The 24,287-nt window shown below is 37.1% G+C and overlaps 1 protein-coding gene across 4 annotated transcripts in view; it reads left to right on the top strand.

The window, feature by feature from the left end:
• Nucleotides 1-24,287, top strand: part of RAVER2 (ribonucleoprotein, PTB binding 2) — a 118,717-nt gene that overhangs the window by 13,197 nt on the left and 81,233 nt on the right. For all 4 annotated transcript variants that reach the window (XM_037743110.1, XM_017541532.2, XM_017541531.2 and 1 more), the window contains exon 2: nt 17,289-17,355. In XM_037743110.1, coding sequence (XP_037599038.1) covers nt 17,289-17,355 — 67 coding nt within the window. The remainder of the gene's footprint in view (nt 1-17,288; nt 17,356-24,287) is intronic.

Raw genomic sequence — 24,287 nt, 5'->3', positions numbered from 1 at the left:
TTTGTTCAATGGGTTATGCTCCATTCCTACTACCATTACTTATTTTGATGCTTTGCTTTAGCTTTGGACAGTGGGAGCTTCAGGTTTGCCCCTGTGTCTTCTTATTAAATAAGCTTTTTATTTTGGATTGATTTTAGATTTACAGAAAAAGTTGCAAAGATAGCACATAGAGTTCCCATGTATCCCTTACCCAGTTTCCCCTGAAGTTGCATCTTTCACAACCAAGGTACATTAGTCAAAACTTAGAAATTAACACTGGTACATTATTTTAACTTAATTACAGACTCTATTTGGATTTCATTAGTTTTTTCACTTATGTTCCATGATTCAGTCCAAGATACAACATTACATTTAGTTATCCTATCTCCTTAGTCTCCATTCTATGACAGTTTCTCAGTCTTTTTTTGTTTTCTATGACCCTGACAGTTTTGATTGGGTATCTTTTAGAATGTCTCTTAATTTGGGTTTGTAGGAGGTCTTTCTCAAGATAAGATTGGGGTTATGGGTTTTGGGGAAGAATACCACAGACATTAGCGTGACTTCTCACTGGTGATGTTAACCTTGATCATTTGTTTAAGGGGATGTCTGCCAAGTCACTCCTCTCTAAAAATACTATTTTTTCATTCATTATTCTTTGGAAACAAGACAGTAATTCCAGCATACACTTAAGGGAAGTGTCCTATGTCCTTTTGACATGTCCCCAGCATTCACTGAGTATATCCTTTGTTTTTGACACAAGACATTGCAACTTATTTTGTAGTTTCTGTACTCCAGCCCTAGAATCAGCCGTTTCATGAAGGTCCCTATTTTAGACTGAGTGTTTGTGTCCCTCTTCAAATTGATATGTTGAAGCCCTAACCCCCAGTGTTACTATATTTGGAGATGGGGCCACTAAGGAAGTAATGAAGATGAAATGAGGTCCTAAGGGTGGGGTCCTGAACTGATAAGATTAGTGTCCTCATAAGAAGAGACACCAGAGAACTTGCTGTCTCCACTCATATACCAAGGAAAGGCCATGTGAGGATGTAATGAGAATGTGGCTGTCTGCAAGCCAGCCAGAAACTGAATCAGCTAGAACCTTGACTTGGACTTTTTGGCTTCTAGAAATGTGAGGAAATAAATTTCTGTTGTTTAAGCCACGCAGTCTGTGGTGGTATATTAGGGTAGCCTGAGCTGACTATTACAGTGCTTAGTTTCTTTTAGGGGGAAAATACTACCTAGAAACCAAGATCTGGAAACTAGCTATACTCATTGCCATTGGGGTGTCAGTGCTCTGAGGTCCTCTTAGTAGACAAAGAGAATATATAAATGTGTATGTATGTGTATATGTACACACACATACACTTATATCTCTATCTATTTGAAAGTAATGTGTTTATACTAATACATTAAATTCCAATCATTCTAGTTTTCTCCCGTTCTTTATTTGCAACTCTTTTATCTGACAGTGAAAATTTGGTGTTCATTATCCTTAATTTATTTACTTATTTGATCAACCCCCGTTATACAGGCATCTGCCATCACCACTGTACTTGCTTGCCCCATTCCCCCCACAGTTACTCACTTCACCCAATTCAGGCTCCATCTTCCTGCACTGGGCTTCTGTAATAGCTGGAAGGCACCATCATGTTGCCTGGGTTCTGACACTCTGCTGGCTTCCTTCATGTACAATGCCGTCCTCACCCTGCATGAGCTTTGAAACCCGAATCTAAGTTAAGATATTTTGTGTGAAGTACGTATAAGTGTACAGTAAATACTATCTATTATTTGTGGCAATTGTGATAACCAGAATTCTAAAAATGGTCCCCCATATTGCCTGCCCTAATCCGTGGGACTATGACTGTGATGAGGTATCACACTGTGATTATGTTACATGGCAAAAAGGGACTTTTTTGCAGGTGTAATTAAGGTTACTAGTCAGTTGACTTAGGTGACTCAAAAGAGAGATTGTCTAGGTGAGCCCAGTCTAATCATGTGTGCCCTTTAAAGCAGAGCATTTTCTTGTGCTGGAAGCCCTAGGAGAAGTCCAAGGATTGAAGCACAAGAAAGATGTGATTTGCTGTTTGTTGCTGGGTCTGAAGATGGAGTGGGCAGGGGCAAGGATGTTAAAGCAGTCTCTAGGAGCTGAGAGGGTCTTCAGCTGACTAGCCAGCAAGAAAATAGTGACTTCAGTTCCACAAAGAACTGAATTCTGCTAACTACCTTAGTGAGTGGAAATGGGTTCTTGCCTCCAGATAAGAGCCCAGCTTGCCTGACACCTTGATTTGGCCTTCGGAGACCCTAAACAGAGAACCCAATGGGGCCTGCCTGGACTTATGATCTACAGAACTATGAGATAATAAATAAGTATTGTTTTAAACAACTTAATTTGGGGTCATTTGTTGTACAATAATACATAAGTAATACAGTATTGTATACAGGTGATATTTGAAAGAAAAATATTTTAAATATTGGAGAAGAGATTGTGATTTTATGTATGGTTATTCTTTGGGATGGATGACTATCTAAATCTATCTCTTGGAGATTAAAGCCTTTTTCTTGGGATGCCTGCAAGCAAAAACTGCTCAAGGAGAACCTTTTATACCTAGGTATATAATGTTAGCTAATTTGAGGTATGTAAGTATTTTCTTCTGAAGAAGTGAGTTATGAATAAGGTTAAGTGTAAAGTAAGTATGTTTTTAGGTTTTTTAAATACTCTAAACATATATTGGTTTATGTTAATATTGTAAAATAATCTCAGAAAAAAGATGCTGCATTAGAGTTGTTACAGTAGGCAGTCTGTAGAAACAAAATGTCATACATTTAACAAACATCAAAGATCTGCATTCTGCTAGGTATTGTGCTGGATGTTGGAGATCTGTTTATGCACAAGGCAGTTATGTGATACTTGTCTGCAGTCTTATGAAAATTATAGGTATATAAGCAGTTAAAATATGGATGATAGCTGCTGTAAGGGTTGTGATGTGGAAAGTAAAATAGGCTATGAAAACACAGATATCTAATTTAGACTTGAGAGGTTCAGTGGCTGGAGTCATATGGCCACAGCTACTTGCTGGGAAGTCTGAGAAATAGAATTTTTATTGGGCAGCCATGTATTCAGCTGTATGTTCTCTCACATTAGAAAGAGAGGAGAGTCTGTGCCTTTCTTTGCAAACCCTTTTCCCTAGGGAGACAACCCTAGATCAACTTCAGAGTCCAGAGTCTCTGTGTGATGTACGTTCCAGGAACCTTTAGTTTAGGACAGAGAAAGTCAACTGAGACCTGAGGGGAGAGATGGTAGCTAAGGGAAGGAAGGGGAAGAAAGGGATGTAGAACATCCATGGCCTTAGTAATAAGATGTACCAAGACCTAAAGAAAAGGAAAAGCATGGCCAAAATTAGTTCACTGTGGCTGAGGCATAGAGTAGTAAAATATAGGGCTGGCACATTAAGCAGGTCCAGATGATTGAAAGCATGTAGGCCATGTTAGGGAATTTTGATTTTATTTAATGGGATATATTTAAACAAAGGAGAGATACAATGAGATTTCTAGCTGTCAAAAAGTAAAATGATACTGTTTTTGCTTCTACCTCCAAGGAATTTGCATAGTAGACCTCCCAAATTTTGTTCTTGTCCCAGTTCGCAATCTAAGATTAGGAGATCAATGATGCAGTGAGCTTTCGGAATGTGATGGGAATGAATATTTTAAAGATTTTATTTTTGTAATGGTAATTCTTAAGATACACACCTGTACAGCTGTGTTTGCTGTAGAGTCTGTAAACTGGGTTTGAATCACAACTCTATCACAAATTGTCTGTACAAGTCGCTTAGTTTCTCTAGGCCTCAATGTTCTCATCTTTAAAATCTGGATGATACAATTCAGCTTTAAAAATCTAATTCTTAAGTTTGTTAGGATTAAGTAGGATAATGTCTATAAAGTGCCTGGGATAAAGTAAATAATCAGTAAATGATTGGTTTTATACTGCTAATAAAAAGCTGAAAGTTTATTAATTTACTTTAGGCCAAGTCAAAATGTTCTCCTGGCAAAAAGTTGGTATTGAAATGAACTTTCCAGCCAAACACGAGCATTGAAAGCAGTTAAAAATTTAGCCAAGTTAAAATTGACAGCACATCCACTCAGCCAACATCATCCAAGGTATTATATGATAGGACTGTGTTGGGCCTCCCCAGAAAGTATTATCTGGTGTGGAACATCCAAATGCAGTTTCAAAAGGTGGGGAGAATACAAGCTTGGAGCTTGGGAGAGAAGTTTGAAGTAGAAGTAAGAGTTCGGAGATTAACTGTCATGAAGATGAGATTTTTTTAAAGATATATTTTATTGCGTTTTAGGTTTTGGGGTACTTGGGAAGAACATGCAAGATTGTTGCATAGGTACATACATGGCAATGTGGTTTGCTGCCTTCCTCCCCATCACCTATATCTGGCATTTCTCCCCATATTATCCGTCCCCAACTCCCCACCCCCTGTTGTTCCTCCCCTTGATTCCCCCCCAACAGTCCCCAGTGTGTGATACTCCCCTCTCGGCGTCCATGTGTTCTCATTGTTCAAAACCCATTTATGAGTGAGAACATGCGGTGTTTGATTTTCTATTCTTGTGACAGTTTGCTGAGAATGATGGTTTCCAGGTTCATCCATGTCCCTACAAAGGACACGAACTCATCATTTTTTATGGCTGCATAATATTCCATGGTGTATATTCCATGCCACATTTTTCCTGTCCAGTCTATCATCGATGGGCATTTGGGTTGGTTCCAAGTCTTTGCTATTGTAAACAGTGCCACAATGAACATTCGTCTGCATGTGTCATTATAAAAGAACAATTTATAATCCTTTGGATATATACCCAGTACTGGGATTGCTGGTCAAATGGAATTTCTATTTCTAGGTCCTTGAGGAATCGCCACACTGTCTTCCACAATGGTTGAACTAATTTACACTCCCACCAACAGTGTAAAAGTGTTTTTACACTCCATATCGTCTCCAGCATCTGTTGTCTCCAGATTTTTTAATGATTGCCATTCTAACTGGTATGAGATGGTATCTCATTGTAGTTTTGATTTGCATTTCTCTTAATGACCAGTGATGATGAGCATTTTTTCATGTTTCTTGGCCTCATATATGTCTTTTTTTGTAAAGTGTCTGTTGATATCCTTCGCCCACTTTTGAATGGGCTTGTTTGTTTTTTTCTTGTAAATCTATTTTAGTTGTTTATAGATTCTGGATATTAGCCCTTTGTCAGATGGATAGTTTTCAAAAATTTTTTCCCATTCTGTTGGGTGCTGGTTCACTCTAATGATTATTTCTTTTGCTGTGCAAAATCTCTGGAATTTAATTAGGTCCAATTTTTCTATTTTGGCTTTTGTTGCCAATGCTTTTGGTGTTTTAGTCATGAAGTCCAAGCCTATGCCTATGTCCTGAATGGTTTTGCCTAGATTTTCTTCTAGGGTTTTTATGGTGTTAGGTCTTATGTTTAAGCCTTTAACCATCTGGAGTTAATTTTAGGGTAAGGTGTCAGGAAGGGGTCCAGTTTCTGCTTTCTGTACACGGCCAGCCAGTTTTCCTAACACCATTTATTAAACAGGAAATCCTTTCCCCATTGCTTGTTTTTGTTAAAGACCAGATGGTTGTAGATGTGTGGTGTTGCCTCCAAGGCCTCTGTTCTGTTCCATTGGACTGTATCTCTGTTTTGGCACCAGTACCATGCTGTTTTGATTACTGTAGCCTTGTAGTGTAGTTTGAAGTCCGGTAGTGTGATACCTCCAGCTTTGTTCTTTTTGCTTAGAAGTGACTTGGCTGTGCGGGCTCTCTTTTGGTAGCATATGAAGTTTAAGGTGTTTTTTTTCCAGTTCTGTGAAGAAGGTCATTGGTAGCGTGATGGGGATAGCGTTGAATCTATAAATTACTTTGGGCAGTATGGCCATTTTCATGATATTGATTCTTCCTAACCATGAGCATGGAATGTTTCTCCATCTGTTTGTGTTCTCTCTTATTTTGTTGAGCAGTGGTTTGTAGTTCTCCTTGAAGAGGTCCTTTAAATTCTTTGTTAGTTGTATTCCTAGGTATATTATTCTCTTTGTAGCAATTGTGAATGGCAGTTTGTTCTCGATTTGGCTGTTTTTAAGTCTGTTATTGGTGTATAGGAATGCTTGTGATTTTTGCACATTGATTTTGTATCCTGAGACCTTGCTGAAGTTGCTTACCAGTTTCAGGAGATTTTGGGCTGAGACAATGGTGTCTTCTAAATATACAATCATGTTGTCTGCAAATAGAGACAGTTTGACTTCCTCCTTTTCTAATTGAAAACACTTATTACTTTATCTTGCCTGATTGCTCTGGCTAGAACTTCCAGTACTATATTGAATAAGAGTGGTGAGAGAGGGCATGCTTGTCTAGTGCCAGATTTCAAAGGGAATGCTTCTAGTTTTTGCCCATTCAGTATGATATTGGCTGTGGGTTTGTCGTAAATAGTTGTTGTTATTTTGAGGTGTGTTCCGTCAATACCTAGTTTATTGAGAGTTTTTAGCATAAAGGTTGTTGAATTTTTCAAAGGTCTTCTCTGCATCAGTTGAGATAATCATGGGGTTTTTGTCTTTGGTTCTGTTTATAGACTTTCGTATGTTGAACCAGCCTTGCATACCCAGGATGAAGCCTATTTGACCATGATGAATAAGCTTTTTGATGTGCTGTTGCAATAGATTTGCCAGTATTTCATTTATTTATTTATTTATTTATTTATTTTAATTTTTTGAGACAGAGTCTTGCTCTGTTGCCAGGCGCCAGGCTGGAGCCAGTATTTTATTGAAGATTTTTGCATCTGTGTTCATGATGAATATTGGCCTGAAGTTTTCTTTTCTTGTTGAGTCTGCCAGTTTTGGTATCAGGATGATGTTTGTCTCATAAAATGATTTGGGAAGGATCCCCTCTTTTTGGATTGTTTGGAATAGTTTCAGAAGGAGTGATACCAGCTCTTCCTTGTACGTCTGGTAGAATTCGGCTATGAACCCAATTGGACCTGGGCTTTTTTTGGTGTTAGGCTATTAATTGCTGCCTCAACTTCAGCCCTTGTTATTGGTCTCTTCAGGGTTTCGACTTTTCCCTGGTTTAGGCTTGTGAGGATGCAAGTGTCCAGGAATTTATCCATTTCTTCCGGGTTTACTCGTTTATGTGCATAGAGTTGTTTTTAGTAATCTCTGATGGTGGTTTGTATTTCTGTGGAATCTGTGGTGATATCCCCTTTATTGTTTTTTTATTGCATCTATGTGATTATTCTCTTTTCTTTTTTATTAATCTGGCTAGTGGTCTATTTAGTTGATCTTTACAAAAAACCAGCTCCTGGATTTATTGATTTTTTTTGAAGGGCTTTTTATGTCTCTGTCTCCTTCAGTACTGCTCTGATCTTAACTATTTCTTGTCTTCTGCTAGGTTTTTTGTTTTTTTGATCTTGCTCTTCAGTCTCCTTCAATTTTGATGGTAGGGTGTCGATTTTAGATCTTTCCTTCTCACGTGGGCATTTATTGCTGTATATTTTCCTCTAGACACTGCTTTAAATGTGCCCCAGAGATTCTGGCACGTTGTGTCTTCATTCTTATTGGTTTCGAAGAACATCTTTATATCTGCCTTCATTTCATTGTTTATCCAGTCAACATTCAAGAGCCAGTTGTTCAGTTTCCTTGAAGCTGTGTGGTTCTGAGTTAGTTTCTGAATTCTGAGTTCTAACTTGATTGCACTGTGGTCTGAGAGACAGTTAGGATTTCCGTTCTTTTGCATTTGCTGAGGAGTGATTTACCTCTAATTATGTGGTCAGTTTTAGAGTAGGTGTGATGTGATGCTGAGAAGAACGTATATTCTGTGGATTTAGGGTGGAGAGTTCTGTAAATGTCTATTAGGTTTGCTTGGTCCAGGTCTGAGTTCAAGTCCTAGATATCCTTGTTAATTTTCTGTCTCATAGATCTGTCTAATATTGACAGTGGAGTGTTAAAGTCTCCCACTATTATTGTGTGGGAGTCTAAGTCTCTTTGTAAGTCATTAAGAACTTGCTTTATGTATCTGGGTGCTCCTGTATTGGGTGCTTATATATTTAGGATCATTAGATCTTCTTGTTGCATTGATCTTTTTACCATTATGTAATGTCCTTCTTTGTCTCTTTTGATCTTTGTTGGTTTAAAGTCCTTTTTATCAGAGACTAGGATTGCAATTCCTTTTTTTTACTCTCCATTTACTTGGTAAATCTTCCTCCATCCCTTTATTTTGAGCCTGTGTGTATCCCGGCATGTGAGATTGGTTTCCTGGATACAGCACACCAATGGATTTTGGCTTTTTATCCAATTTGCCAGTCTGTGTCTTTTCATTGGGCATTTAGCCCATTTACATTTAGGGTTAATATTGGCATGTGTGAATTTGATCCTGCCATTTTGATGCTAGCTGGTGGTTTTCCCTGTTAGTTGATGCAGTTTCTTCACTGTGTCAATGCTCTTTACCATTTGGTATGTTTTTGGAGTGGCTGGTATTGGTTGTTCCTTTCTGTGTTTAGTGCTTCTTTCAGGAGCTCTTGTAAAACAGGCCTGGTGGTGATAAAATCTCTGAGTAATTGCTTGTTCATAACGAATTTTATTTCTCCTTCACTTATGAAACTTAGTTTGGCAGGATATGAAATTGTAGGTTGAAAGTTCTTTTCTTTAAGGATGTTCAATATTGGCCCCCACTCTCTTCTGGCTCGTAGCGTTTCTGCTGAGAGATCCGCTGTGAGTCCTATGTGCTTCCCTTTGTGTGTAATCTGACCTTTCTCTCTGGCTGCCCTTAGCATTTTCTTCTTCATTTCAACCCTGGTGAATCTGACAATTATGTGCCTTGGTGTTGCTCTTCTTGAGGAATATCTTTGTGGTATTCTGTGTATTTCCTGGACTTTAATATTGGCCTGCCTTGTTAGGTTGGGGAAGTTTTCCTGGATAATATTCTGAAGAGTATTTTCCAGCTTGGATTCATTCTCTCTGTTACATTCAGGCACACCTATCAAACGTACATTAGGTCTTTTCACATAATCCCATATTTCTTGGATGCTTTGTTCGTTTCTTTTTACTCTTTATTCCCTAATCTTGCCTTCTTGTTTTATTTCATTGAATTGATCTTGGACCTCTGATATCCTTTCTTCTTGGTCTGTTCGGCTACTGAAACTTGTGTATGCTTCACCAAGTTCTCATGTTGTGTTTTTTAGCTCCATCAATTCATTTATATTCCTCCCTAAGCTGTTTATTCTCGTTAGCATTTCGTCAAACCTTTTTTCAAGGTTCTTAGTTTCTTTGCATTGGGTTATAACATGTTCTTATAGCTCAGAGAAGCTGTGAGCTCCGTTGTTCCGTTCAGTGCTGCTGGGCAGGTACGTTTAAGTCTGCTGCAGCAGAACTCATAACCGCCTTTTTTTTCCCAGGTGCTCTGTCCCGGGAAGGTAGGGCTTTATTTATAAGTTTCTTTTGTCCTGCTGCCTTTTTTCAGGGCTGCCCTGCCCAGCAAGGAGGCAGCCTAGTTAACAGTCTACCTGCAGAGGCATTGCTGAGCTGCTGTAGGCTCTGCCTAGCTGCCGTGTCAACTTCCCTGCAGTCCTGTTTATAGGGCTGTAGTTAGAACTGCCTTGGCAATGGCGGACTCTCTCTGCAGTGGCAGACTGCCTCGGCAATGGCGGACTGCCTCAGTAATTGCAGACTGCCTCGGCAATGGTGGACCACCTCAGCAATGACAGACTACCTTGGTAGTGGTGGATTGCCTCGGTAATGATGGATGCCACTCCCCCACAGAGCTGACAGTCCAGGGTTCAGCTGTGCTTACTGTGAAACTCTCAATCCAGAGCATTTCCGATTGCTGTTCTTTGTGGTTGTGTGACCTGCTGAGCCTGATCACCTGACTCCCTGCCTCAGACCTTTTTTTTCAATTGAACAGGCAACTGTGTCTCCCAGGGGTTCTAGTCACCAGTCGTAACCACACCCGGATTTGTCTGAGTTCTTGTGAGGTGACCCGCTGCGCCAGCTGAAACAGCCGTGCTGGCAACTCATGGTGCTTTTCTGCCCGGGAATCCCCTTGCCTGGCTCCCTGTTTCAGTCCCCTTTTATCAGTTGAACGGGCGACTCTGTTTCCCAGGCGCTCCAATCGCCAGTTGAAATGGCGCCTGGACCTGTGTGAGTTTTGTGTGGTGACCCACTGTGCTGAAACAGCCACGCTGGAGACCCATGGCGCTCCTCCACCTCGGAATCTCCTGGTCTGTGGGCAATAAAAATCCATCTGGAAATGTGGAGACCACTCACCCTCCACGCTCTTGCTAGGAGCTGCAATCCAGAGCTGCTCCTACTTGGCCGCCTTGGATCTCTTCCTAAAGATGAGATTTAACTCATTTCAATGGATTCAGAAACAACACTTGGCAAAATTTAACTCTCATACATCATAATACTTAATAGCAAACAGGTATATAAAAGAATTTCTTCATACATAAAGATTATCTAGAAAAGTCAAAAGCAATCAAATTCAATGGTGAATTATTGACAGCTTTCTTTTTGAGATTAGGAACAATACAGGGATCACTATTATTCGAGACTGTATTTGAAATCCTGGCTAGCACAATACAGCTAGATAAATAAAGTTTAAAGATCCAAAAGAAGGATGTAAAACTGTCTATTTGCAGATAACATGATTGTGTATGTAGAAAATGAAAAACAATATATAAATAAGCTATTAGAAATAAGTGGGCCAGGCATGGTGGTTTATGCCTATAATTCCAGGACTTGGGGAGGCCGAGTCAGGGTATTGCTTGAGCCCGGGAGTTTGAGACCAGCCTGGGCAACATAACCAAAACCCTGTCTCTACAAAAAAAAAAAAAAATTACCTGAGCCTGGTGTCACACGCCTGTAGTCCCAGCTACTCAGGTGGCTGAGGTGGGATGATCACTTGAGCCAGGAGGTTGAAGCTGCAGTGAGCAGTAATCATGCCACTGTACTCCAGCCTGGGTGACAGAAATAACCTTGTCTAAAAAATAATAACAATTAAATGAATTTAGTAAGATTGATACCTCTAAGATCAGCCTACAAATGTAAATGATAGTTCGGTATACTCACAATCACTAGAAAATTAAAAGTCAGATTTTAAAAATTGACTTCACATAACATCAAAAATGTCAAATGGCATTATAAAAAGTCTAATAAAAATATGCAAAATCTCTATACTAATGACTATAATTATTTCAGAGAAGAATTTAAGAAGACCTAAATAAATGGAAGAACATTTCACATTTATGAATTGGAAGACTCAGTTTCATGTAGATGTCAGTTGTTCCCAAACTGATGTATAGTGTCAATGAAGTCCACTCAAAATCCTAGTAGATTTTTGTTTTTTTAATGGAAACTGATAAGCTGATTTTAAAATTTGTACAGAAATGCAAATAATCTAGAATAGCAAAGATAATTTTGAAAAATAAAAACTTGGAAGACTTACACAACCAGATTTCAAAGCTTACTGTAAAGCTCAATTTATTTAGTGTGATAGTGGTACAGTGGCTAGACAAGTACACTAATGGAACAGAGGGGAGTCCAGATATTAACCCACAGAACATAGCACCTCAGTGATGGAAAGAATAGTTTTTTCAACAGATGATGCTGGGGCAGCTTGACATTCAAATAAAAAAAATTGAAACTTGACTCCTACCTAATACCACTTAGAAATATTCTGTTAAGATGAATTATAGTCTAAATGTTAAGACAATAAACATTCCAGAAGAAAAGATAGATCTTTGTCTTCATGACCTTGGGTAAGTAAAGATTTCTTAAAGACGTCACAAAAGGTATTAACTAGAAAAGACTATATTATGTGATAGATGGGACTTCGGCAAAATTAATGTCTTCTCATCAAAAAAACATTACTAATAAGTCAGTAGGCAAACCACAGGCTAGAAGAGGATGTTTGTAATACCAATATTTGACAAAGGAGACTGATATCTAGAGCTTATAATGAAATTCTATAAGTTAATAAAAAAGACAGTCTAGTTAAAAACAGACGAAAGATTAGAACAGGCATTTCACAAAAAAGGAATATCCAAATGGCATATTAAAAGGTCAGTAATATCATTATTCATCAAGGAAATACAAATTAAGGCCATAGTTAGATATACCACTCCCACCAGAATGGCTGAAATTAAGACAGGCAAGACCAGGTGTTGGCTAGAAAGTAGAGCAATTGGAACTCATATTCTGCCAGTAAATGTACAAATTGGTTAAAAAATTTTTGGAAAACTGGCAGTTTCTCTTAAGGATAAACATATAGCAGCCAGAGGTGGTGGTTCACTCCTGTAATCCCAGAGCTTTGGGAGGCTGAGGTGGGTAGATCACCTGAGGTCAGGAGTTCAAGACCAGACTGGCCAACATGGCAAAACCCTGTCTCTACTAAAAATACAAAAATTAGCCAGGCATGGTGGTGGACACCTGTAATCCCAGGTGCTCCGGATGCTGAGGCTGGAGAATCACTTGAACCTGAGAAGTGGAGGTTGTGGTAAGCCAAGATCATGCCATTGCACTCCAGCCTGGGGGACAAGAGTGAAACATCATCTCAAACATGTGCGTGCGTGCGCATGCGTGCGCGCACACACACACACACACACACACCCCTACCATATAATTTAGCAATTTTACTCGTTAGTATATTCTACTCATCAATTCTACTACCAGCTTTATTCTTGATAGCCTCAAACTAGGAACAGCTCATATTTCCATCAATAGGATATGAGTTAAATTGATGTATATTCCAAAATGAATATGGTACATCAATAAAAAAGAGGATTTGTTTTGTCATCTATCAATAATTTAAAGGTTTATTTAGGTCAATATAATATTAGCACAGAATAGACAAAATGTCTAATGGAACCAGAGCAAGAGACAAAAATATCCATGTATATCTTGGAACTTGACATATAAGAGAGACAGCCTTGCAGATTATTGAGGAAAGGATGGACAGTACAGTTATGGTGTCCTAATAGTTGATTACCCATATGGGAAAAAATAAAACTAATTTCCCTTATGGGAAAAGGAAAAAAAAATTACAGCACACAAAAACCAACTCCAAACTCACTGAAAACTGAAATGTAAAAGGAAAAAATTTAAAATGATTGAAAGATAAAATAAGATCTCTTTATGACCATTTTTTAGGGAAGGACTTCCTAAGGCACAAAAAGCCTACATTTTAAGGAAAAAGATTGATAAATTTGATATTATTAAAATGAAAAACTTTTCTTCACCCAAAATCCCACAGATAAACACAGTGACTGATCACATTGTAGGAAAATACATTCATAATACAGTTAACAAAATGTGGGCACTCAGAATATATTATTTTAAGGAATTGGTTCACGATTGTGGGGGGACTGGCGAGTCCAAAGTCTGTAGGGCATGCCAGCAGGCTGGAAACTCAGGCAGCTGTTCATGCTGTAGTCTTGAGGTAGAACTTCTCCAGAAAACTTCACTTATTGCTCATAAGACCTTCAACTGATTGGATAAAGTCCCCCTCTTTCCCACATTATCTAAGGTAACCTCCTTTACTCATCAACTGAATGTAGATATTAACCACACATATAAAATGCCTTCATAGCAATACCTAGATTAGTGTTTGATTAGATAACTGGACACTGTGGCTAAATTGACATGTAAAATTAGCAATCACAATGCCCTACATTATTAATCATGGAATGCAAATTAAGGCCACAATGAGACACAATTTTATATTCATTAAATTGAGAAAACTTAAGTCTAATAACACCAAGCATTGAAAGGAGTGGATCAGCAGGACTTTTATCTGCTGTTGATGGGACTGTACACTGGTACACCATTCTGGCAAACAAGTTGGCACTTCTTTGTAAAATTGATCATTTGCATACATACACCACAGAATTTCTCTCCTTGAGGAGCTCTTGTACATGAATGCCAGGGAATAGTTGAAATTTACAGGAATGTGATGTTAGTTTTTAAAAAATACTAACGGTAAAACAACAACCTGGAAACAGACCAAATATTCAGTCATAGTAAAATGGATACATAAATTATACTATAGTCATAGAATGGCATAGCAGACAGCAGTGAATAAATGAATGACGGCCACATGGAACAATGAATTGTAGAAATATAATATTGAGTCTAAGAATCAAGGCACAGAAGATTAAAAATAGCGTAATACCATTTTTATAAAGCTCAAAAACAAGTAATATGAAACAATATGAAGAAAGTGGAGGAATGGAAGAGTGAAAGAACGCAGAGGTAGACGCAAGTGTTGTCAGTGCTCTAGTCAGATTTGATAGTTTCTGAGTGTTTATTTTCTTTATTACTACTAATAGCATATATTACAGATCATCTTTTCATTTTACCAAATTACATAACATTTTAAAAGAAAATTAACAAAAGCATATCTTCCTATTTCCAGCCCAAAGGACTAAAATTTAAAAGTAGTGTGCTTTAATCTATGAAAACCTTTCTTGGAACAATTTTTTTAAAAACTGAAACTATGTGAAGAGCTGAGAAGACAATGTAGTTCAAATTTGTAACTAAGGCCATGCTTCATCAAAGAAGTCTAGATCAGCTGGAACAATGGTGAACTTTTTTGTTGAGGGTGGGGTGGTGAGATCTTTGACCAACTGCTTTGATCGACTGCTTTCTGGAGAGAGGAAGCTATCGATCCTGTCTCCAGAAAGCATTTCATATTTGCAAAACTTGTCACTTAACTTCAGCAGGTGATACTGCATCTAGTCTGGAAATAGGCTGTCTAATACCAATTTTTATTAACTTATCTTGACATTGGCAGTCAGATGACAAAGTATTTTCATCAAAGGTGCTACTTCATTCCTTAAAATCAGCAAGTTAGTGGAAATGTTACAAAGCTAGGTTAGTATAGAGAGGCTCTAATTTTAGTCCTTTTAATTCTGTGTGACGGGGCATAGAATTATTTTGGCAAATGGTTACTGGGACTCTCTTTCGGGTTTTAAGTTTTTAAATTGGCCAACTTGCCAAGGCTCAAATTGAGGGATGACCCACTTTTGCCTGGGTCAAAGAAACCAGGGCATGGAGAAAAATAATTGGGATTTTCTTTGTAGGAAGCTTTGTAGGGTTTCCCACTTGGCAAACTCTGTATCTCACATCTGATACATAGAAGAGCTATGAGTAGAAGTATGGGTGTTTTCAACATAAAATTTCTAAGTTGCAAAATGCACCTCTTTGAATACTTAAGCTCTCTTAGGTAATTCTCTTAGCTGAATGAGTAACATAACATGTCATTTGTTTACGGATACTTGATAATGTGAAGAGCAGTATCATGTTTTCTTTATCTAGCATTTGATGGCTGTTAACCAGTGAAATGAGAGATTAGATTCTGTGCAACTAAAAGCACACACTGGATCCCTTAGGAAAAAACCGTGTCACCTTCTATGTAAAGTATTAAATTAGTCAATTGGCAAGGTGTTATGCTATTGAGACAGTGATGTTTTCTTAATGAAGAGTACAATAAATGTTTTTATAAGTTCAAGAAAATGTTAAGCCCACAAGATAAAAACTTACCATAGTCATATGTAAACTAATCTGTATATTGAGCATAGTACCATATGATTCAGCAAACACTATTTTACAACATTGCTAAGTGTATATATTTTTAAAAGTTTCTAATATTGGTTGCTAATAAGGAATACTATGTTATGAACTTTATCTTTGGTATCATAGAGGATTATCTTTTTTCACCCAGCTTCATTTTTATACTTTGCCTGTTGTATCACTCTTTTTCTTCTTCTTGGGTTGGGTTAAAAGAGAGAATATTTTTTAACTTGTAACTGTCCTCTTATTTATCATCCATTTCTGTGTTACTTATATGATTACTTATTAGGGTACTCGTGGTATTGCTTTTATAACTGTTAATGATAGTGTACTGTTTAAAGTTAATGCTGGAAGGAGTAAGTCAATATGGCATAGAGGTTGAGTGACATTCTTGGAGCCAGACGGATAGAGTGAATCTCCTCTCAGCAAGTTACTAGCTACATGTCCTTGGCAACTTTACTCTGTTCTTCCTGATTTTTAATAAAAGTGAATGCAGTGCCGGATACCTTGTAAAAACTAAACAAATGATAACTGTAATAGCAATAATAAGATTATTATTTAATTAAGCATTTTAGGCTACATACTTAACATAGTAGTACCTGTGTATATTTAGCATATTTATTTGCAAAATAGAACAGATTGGCTGTAACGCTCCAATCTGGAGTTGGAATGTCTACCTGTGTGAGTCTAGTTCCTTTGAGTATATTGTAACTGCATCTGTTATGTATTATGAGTAAAATTTTTCAGGACCACGTACTGATTTAACAACAAAATAATTAAATTATATTCACTTTAATGTATGTTTGAGTGCCTACCATATGCAAAGCAAGGCAGGTAATATGTAAATATATAAAATGCAGTTTCTGTTCCTAAGTACTATCAGTTTAACAGAAAGGATTAGGGAAATAGAGGAAATCTACTCTTGTAGGCATCCAAATAGAGGTTGTGCTATCAGAAAAAAAAGTTTAGGCTATGTTAGTAATAGAAGCAGAACGAGCCATAAACCAGTTTAAACATCATGGGGAGCCAAGGGGAAATAAATGTAACTACGTGCTATGTCTTAGTAGTTAGTTTTTTCATATCCAGGGATCTGTAAGTTAAGGTTTACAGTCTACATTTGTTTTTTCTACATGTTTGTGCTCTGAGCATCTACAGGTGTATTGCTTGTTAAAAGCTCTATATGTAGCATGCAGAAATATAAATTAATACTTATTTCCACAAGAGAGGCATAAAGGAAGTTATGACCATTGTTTACATAAAGGAGGGAGAGGTCATGTTCTGTGGAAAATTATCAGAAGCAGCTTCATGAAAGAACATTTGAGCTGAGATTTCATAAAGATGCTTGTGATTTCAGGCAAAGTTTGGGAAATTTAGTGATATGTTTGCCACGTGCTACGTCAAGGAATAAGTGTGAGTAGAAAGAGAACAGTGCATGGTATACTCATGAGATAGTGAATCTTCCATTTGAGCAGGATTGTGGGCTATGTGTAGGATATCTGGTGAACCTTGAATACGTTTAATTTAATTGAGTAATGGGGATCCATGAAAGAAATTTTTTTTTACATGGGACATGGTGGTGGTAATGGTAGTTGTGGTGGTAATGGTGGTTGTGGTGGTAGGCTAATAGAACTAAATTATCTAGTAACTGCATTTATGTGTTTATTGAATTTATGTTTTTTTTTTCCTCTTTTAGGAAGTTCATGATTTGTTAAAAGACTATGACTTAAAGTATTGTTATGTGGACAGAAATAAACGAACAGGTAAGATTTCTGTTCTAAGAATCTAATTTCATTTTGATTCCCTATATACTAATTATAGAATAGAAAAGCTTAGTGTCTTTTCATGTTTAAGCTAATAATGAAATTCTTAAACCTTAAATCATGCAAATGTAACCCACAAAATCTATTTTCTGAAGATAATGGTATCCTAAATACTGATCGCATAAATATAATAAAATATAATGTTAACTAGAGACTTACACATTTTTATAATAAATGTTCTGTTACAGTGAATGTTCTTCATAGACTTGAAGTTCCTCGATTTTAATTGTATATTACTAGATTTAGTGAGGAGACTATGTAGACTTGACTTTTAGCTGGGCAAATTGAGAAACTCAGTTAGGTTTTCTGGGTATTAGTTTTTTTCCTTGAGATTAAAAGACTAGATTATTTCCTTTTTATGCATGTAATATGCAGCTGCTTAAAAGCATACTTTAGAGACAATAAAAATAAAGTATGGAGGATAACATAATCACTGTGTACTTATCTACTCCCAAATTATCAAATGGTAATATCTTATCTTTACAACGTATATACATAACTAGAGCTCTCATATACATCTGCCTTATTTCTTCAAATTAAGAAAAATGGTAAAAAGGAATATACAGATAAAGATGAAATTCACTTTCTTTTTTTTTTCAATGGGCATATATTTTTATTTCTAGAAATTCTGTTTCCTTTTCAAATATTTCTTTTTTATAATATCTTTTTTTAAATTATACTTTAAGTTCTCGGGTACATGTGCAGATCTTGCAGGATTGTTACATAGGCATACACATGACATGGTGGTTTGCTGCCTCCATCCCTCATTCACCTACATTAGGTATTTCTCCTAATACTATCCTTCCCCAATCTCCCCACCCCCTGCTATTCCTCCCCTAACCCCCACTACCCGCCAACAGACTCCAGTGTGTGATGTTCCCCTCCCTGTGTCCATGTGTTCTGATTGTTCAACACCCACTTAAGAGTGAAAACATGCGGTATTTGGTTTTCTGTTCTTGTATCAATTTGCTGAGAATGATGGTTTCCAGCTTCATCCATGTCCCTGCAAAGGACATGAACTCATCCTTTTTAATGGCTGCATAATATTCCATGGTGTATATGTGCCACATTTTCTTTATCCATTCTATCATTGATGGGCATTTGGGGTGAAGGATATGAACAGACACTTTTTAAAAGAAGACATTTATGCGGCCAACAAACATAAAAAGATGCTCATCATCACCAGTCATTAGAGAAATGCTTATGAAAACCATGTTGAGATACCATCTCACCCCAGTTATAATGACGATCATTAAAAAAACCTGTAGACAACAGATGCTGGAGGGGATGTGGAGAAATAGGAACGCTTTTACACTGTTGATGGGAGTGTAAATTAGTTCAGCCATTGTGGAAGACAGTGTGGTGATTCCTCAAGGATCTAGAAATAGAAATAATATTTGACCCATAAATTTACTTTCTACTAGTCTCTGATTCCATTCCCTCCCTCCGTCCTTGTCTAGGGGCAAGCACTTATGAATTTGGTGCATACTTTCCAATTTATGCCATTATATTGTGATAGTCATTAAAGCTGTTCACAAATTCTTGTTCTTTTTCTTCTAAGCACAAGGTAAGAGCCAACATGTGGTCTCCTGCTCACACTTGCCTGTGATAAAGTAATTGGGGAAGGTCACAGAACCTCTTTCAACCTAGGTCTCAGAGTGGCTATAATGAGCAAAACTTCCTTCCTTCCTTACCTTCAGCATGGGATACGCAGCGTGAATCAGAAGAAAGCCTTTTGCTCTGTTATGCCACTGAGATTGTGGGGAAGTGTCACCACAGTATCTTGACTAACCTGTAATTTTACCATATGTACCTATATATAATTAATGGTAGTCTCTTTTTTAAGATTTTCATAAATGGTATTCTATTGTATGTTTCATTTAGCAACTTGCTTTTTTTGGGGGTTAACTCAGCGTTGCTTTTCAGATCTTTCCACATTGATGTGCATAACTCAGGTTCATTGATTTAAGCTACTGCATGTAATTACTGTGCGAATTTATTATAATTAATGTTTTTGTTACTGATTGGCATTCAGGAAGCTTTAACTTTCCCAGTATTTCAAGTGATGCAATGAATAGCCTTTTAGTTGACTACTAACATACATTTCAACTGTTTCTCCATAACTGAAGCTCTGAGTCATATGTGTGCACAATTTCAATGTTACTAGATATTGACAATGGGATTAAAGGTAACAGTCTTCACAGCTCACACAGAGCCAGGAATTTTATTCCCACCAGTCAGGATGATAAACCTCATAATTCATGGGGCATCAGAAGGAATAATCAGAAAGTTATTGTCTTGGGAACGGGGAAAACTAACTTGAGACTAATGATGCTTATGTCCTACCTAACAAAACTTAAAAACAAGACCAGAAAGGATCAAAGTTGTAACTTAACCACATCCTAGAACAAAACTCAAGAATATTTAGATGGGTCAAAAACATCTGACACCTGACAAAGTAAAATTTATGATGTTAGGCATCTAATAAAAAAGTAGCAGATGGTCAGGCACGATGGCTCGTGCCTGTAATCCCAGCACTTTGAGAGGCCTAGGCAGGTGGATCGTTAGGTTAGGAGTTTGAGACCAGCCTGGCCAATATGGTGAAACACTGTCTTTACTAAAAATACAAAAATTAGCCAAGTGTGGTGGTATGTGCCTATAGTCCCAGCAACTCGGGAGGCTGAGGCAGAAGAATCGCTTGAACCCCGGAGATGGAGATTACAGTGAGCCAACATCATGTCACTGCACTTCAGCCTGGGCCTGGGTGACAGAGTGAGACTGTGTCAAAAAAACAAACAAACAAACAAAACAAAAAGTAGCAGACATGATGAAGAAGCAGGAAAACCTAATGTATAACAAGGAAAAAAAATCAATCGAAACTGACCTAGAATTGACACAGATGAGTTAATAAAAATGAACATTAAACCAGCTTTTATAATAGTGTTTCATATCTATAAGAATTTATAGTAAAGACTGAACATGGTAAATGGAGACATGGAAGATCTAAAATATTCTCTAAATTAAACATCTGGAGATGAAAATTACAATGTCTGACATGAAATACACTGGATAAGATTAATGGCAGAATAGACAATGTAGAAGAAGAAAATAGTGAACTCGAAAACAATTATAGAAACAATCCAAAATGAAACATAGAAAAAGGATTGTAAAACATGAGCAGAGCATCGATGAACTGTGGGATAGCTTCAAGAGCAATTAGAGTCCCTGGGGGTAGGAGTAGTTAAAAAAAAAAAAAAGAAAAGTTTTTAAATTTTGATGAAAATTCCAATCCCAGAAATCCACAGAGCTCAACCAACATCAATCACAAAATCATGAAGAAAACTACAAGGTACGTTGTAATCAAATTGCTTACTGTTAGTAATAGTCTTAAAAGCATCCAGAAATAAAGGATACATCACTAATACATTTAGCAGGACAAGGATTAAGATGACCATAGGTCCTTGGAAACAACGCAAGTGAGAAGAACATAGGGTAACATCTTTTCATTCTTTACCAAAAGAAAAAAAAAAAACACAATGGGTCAGCATAAAATTATTTACCTATTGAAAATATCTTTCAAAAACAGTGGTGAAATAGAGATATTTTTCAGTCATACAAAAGTTAAAAGAATCATCACCATTAAACTTGCATTATAAGAAATACTTAAGGAAGTCCTGCAAGCAAGAAGGAAATTATAGATGGAAATCTCGACCTACACAGCAAAATGATGAATACTTGGTATGGTCATTATGTGGGTAAAGACTTTTATCTTAATATTAAAATCTCTTTAAAGTATAATCAACTGTTAAAAGCAAAAATAATAACATTGTATTGTGAGATTTGTAACACATGTAGAAATAAAATGTGTAACAGCGATAATATAAAGGCTGGGAGAGGAGAAATGGGATTGCACTGTTTTAAGTCCCTTATACGGTACATGAAGTATTATAACTTTTGACAGTTGACTGTGATAAGTTAAAGATGTATACTGTAAACCTTAAATCACCTGCTAAAATCACACAACACAGAAATCGTTAATTGTATTAAATGATGTTGCCTTGGATTTTAGAACCTATAGTGGTGTTTGTAAAAATATGTAATTAATAACTCAATTGATAAAAGATGGTTACAATTCTAAAATGTAACCTGGCAGCCAGAGCTTTCCATAGTAGATATAAGGAAATTATTAGTAGTAAAATAGGATACATTAGGGGAACAAGTTTTGGCACTTGGTTGCCTTCAAATTGGACTCAATAATAAACTAAATAGTAGACCATGCAATGTCTTTTAAAAGAATTGGGACCAGTTGTGGGATATTTAAATTTCACTAGGAAAACCGTAAAATAATTAATCCCAAAATTCTCTTGCAGCCTTTTCTCTGTGACATCTACCATTCCCGTGAAAACAAGTGTGTTATTTTTATTTTTTTTAAGAGAATTTGTGGTCTTGGTAAAATGTAGAAGAACCTATAGAACAGAAAATGTGACCTTCTTTCCCTACTGCCTGAACTTTTAAATTTGTTTCATTATGTTATTTAAATTCTTCATAAAACCTCTTAGTTTAGTTGAGCAAATGCAGATACCTAAGAGAAGGCAAAAGAGATGTTCAGTTTTTAAATGTACGAGTTGTCTTACATATGCATTTATTCATTCATCTAACACAAAGCTTCTACCATATGTCATGCACCATGATAGTTGGTGAAATATATTCATTAGTAGTTTAGGGAGCTCACAGCCTAGTAGGGTAGCAGGCATCTAAACAAATAGATTACAAGGCGATGTGATATATGCAATAATTCAAGCAATGTTCAAGATAGAGAGGCACAAAAAAATAAGAAATGATTAACTCTAACTGTAAGAGAAGATCAGGAAGGCTTCCTGGAGATCATGATGCAGTAATGCATGGGCTGAATTTGAAAATCAGCTAAAAGGTTCCAGGTATCCTAAGATACAGGGAGTGATCTTACAGGCAGGGGAATTAAATGTGTAATATATAAATACCTGAAATAACTGGATCTCTACCGGGAGCTACAAATATTTCCATGTTTTTGGAGAGTGAAAGAGCTGTTGGGGAAGAGAGGAAGTATGCCAGTTAATGAGGCTGGAGTTAGATATAACGGGCATTGTAGAGCATCTGAACCAACCTGGCACTTGACTTTTTTTGTGGGGAATAACCAACCTTTGCATTCAAGGCAGTAAACAGGCACAATTAAACTTCGGTTTTTTAGAGATCACTTTATCATCACTGTGGAGAAAGGTTTAAAAAAAGAAAAAGCTTGAGGAATGAAGAAATGGGGGTGGATTCAAGACCCATTAGATGGGTGGAATTTGAGGATTCCTTTTATATGAGAAATGAGGGAGACAGGGTCTAGGTTAATTCCCAGGTTTCTGATTTGTGAGTGCTGCGTGACCAGCTAAAATAAGGAATAAAGGAAGATGGGCAGTATTAGGATTTGTTTTGTTTTGTTTTGTTTTTGGCAGAGATCCTCATGTTAGAGGATCATGAGTTATGTTTGGGAATCAGTATGAAGCTATATGTGGCACTAAAGGTTATAAACAGAGATTTAGGAGTTATAATGGTATTGGAGGCCTTCTGCAAGTCCTCAGATGAGGTTATTTTGCTCACTGCTTTCATAGCCCCTCCTACTTCCCCTTTGGTGATACCACATTTGTAACTCTTTGTTAAATGTCTAGCATCCTCTATTAGATTGTGAGCTCTGTGTTGAAAGGGATCTTACCTGTTGTGTTCACTGAAACATTTCCAGTGCCAGATTGTTATCTGGGACATGATATGGAATACATGGGCATGGGCATGATTGCCCCCAGAGGAAGAGCGTATAGAGTGAGAAAAAACAGATTCAGTGGCCACACATTGAGTAACACACGTGGCCACACAGGTGTTACTGTGTGTGACTCTGCCAGGAAGGCACCCCAAGGAGTACTACTTTATAGGTGTGAGTGGAAGAGGAGAAAGAGCTAGCAAAAGAATAGAGGAAAGAGAGCTGGACAGTTACGAGGAGAATCAAGAAGGTTAAAGGACTAGTGCCGTGGCTCATGACTATAATCCCAGCTCTTTGGGAATCAAATTGTATCTTATGTCAGCATAAGGAAAAAAGACATAGAATCAAAATCAAGCCTTTTAAAAAAGGTGGTTAGAAACTAAGAATCTCTCAATAGGGTCAGTACAGCCATTTTTTTCTCATTTTCTGCAAAAGAGATGTTGGAACAGTTAGCTGTTCCTTTGGCAATAGTTTTCTTGCATGTGGGGCATGTGTTAAATGAAAAATGTGTTTCTTTAAATGTTAGCATCACACTTAGTGTTGTGAGAGGCTCTTACTCTGAGAGCTGCATAAGCACTAAGACATTTGAGGGTAGGGCAGTGGAGTGAAATGACAGGCAGAATTGCCCATGCTACGTAAACTATTTCTATCTCTTGCTGTATACAGCATATCACCATGCTATTCTAATTGAATTTGAGTAAATTAAATGTTCATGTGTGGTAACTTCACTATAAATTTCAGAGAGAGGGAGAGGAACTTGTAGAGAACTATTTATTTGTAATTTGTGGATTGCCGTGTATTTTTTTTAGTGGGAGCTTTAAATTTTTCCTGTAAAATTGCTTAAAACCTTTTACATTCTTTTATTACAACAGGTAAACAAATTGATATGGTTAAAATGTAATTTTATGATAGGAATATATATATATAATATTTCATTGATTTAGAATGTTGTATTTGTATTATGTTTTCAGTCATATAAATTGTCATATGCATTTGTTGCCTGTTGCTGGAACAACTTCATTAGACAGGCAGGACACATGATTTTTGTTGTTTTATGAATATTCAAGATCTTGTCCTTTTTTTTTTTTTTTTT

Source organism: Cebus imitator, unplaced genomic scaffold (assembly GCF_001604975.1).
Source record: "Cebus imitator isolate Cc_AM_T3 unplaced genomic scaffold, Cebus_imitator-1.0 Scaffold135, whole genome shotgun sequence".
In the NCBI taxonomy this organism is placed as follows: Eukaryota; Metazoa; Chordata; class Mammalia; order Primates; family Cebidae; genus Cebus; species Cebus imitator.
This window is presented reverse-complemented; position numbering and strand designations above follow the sequence as displayed.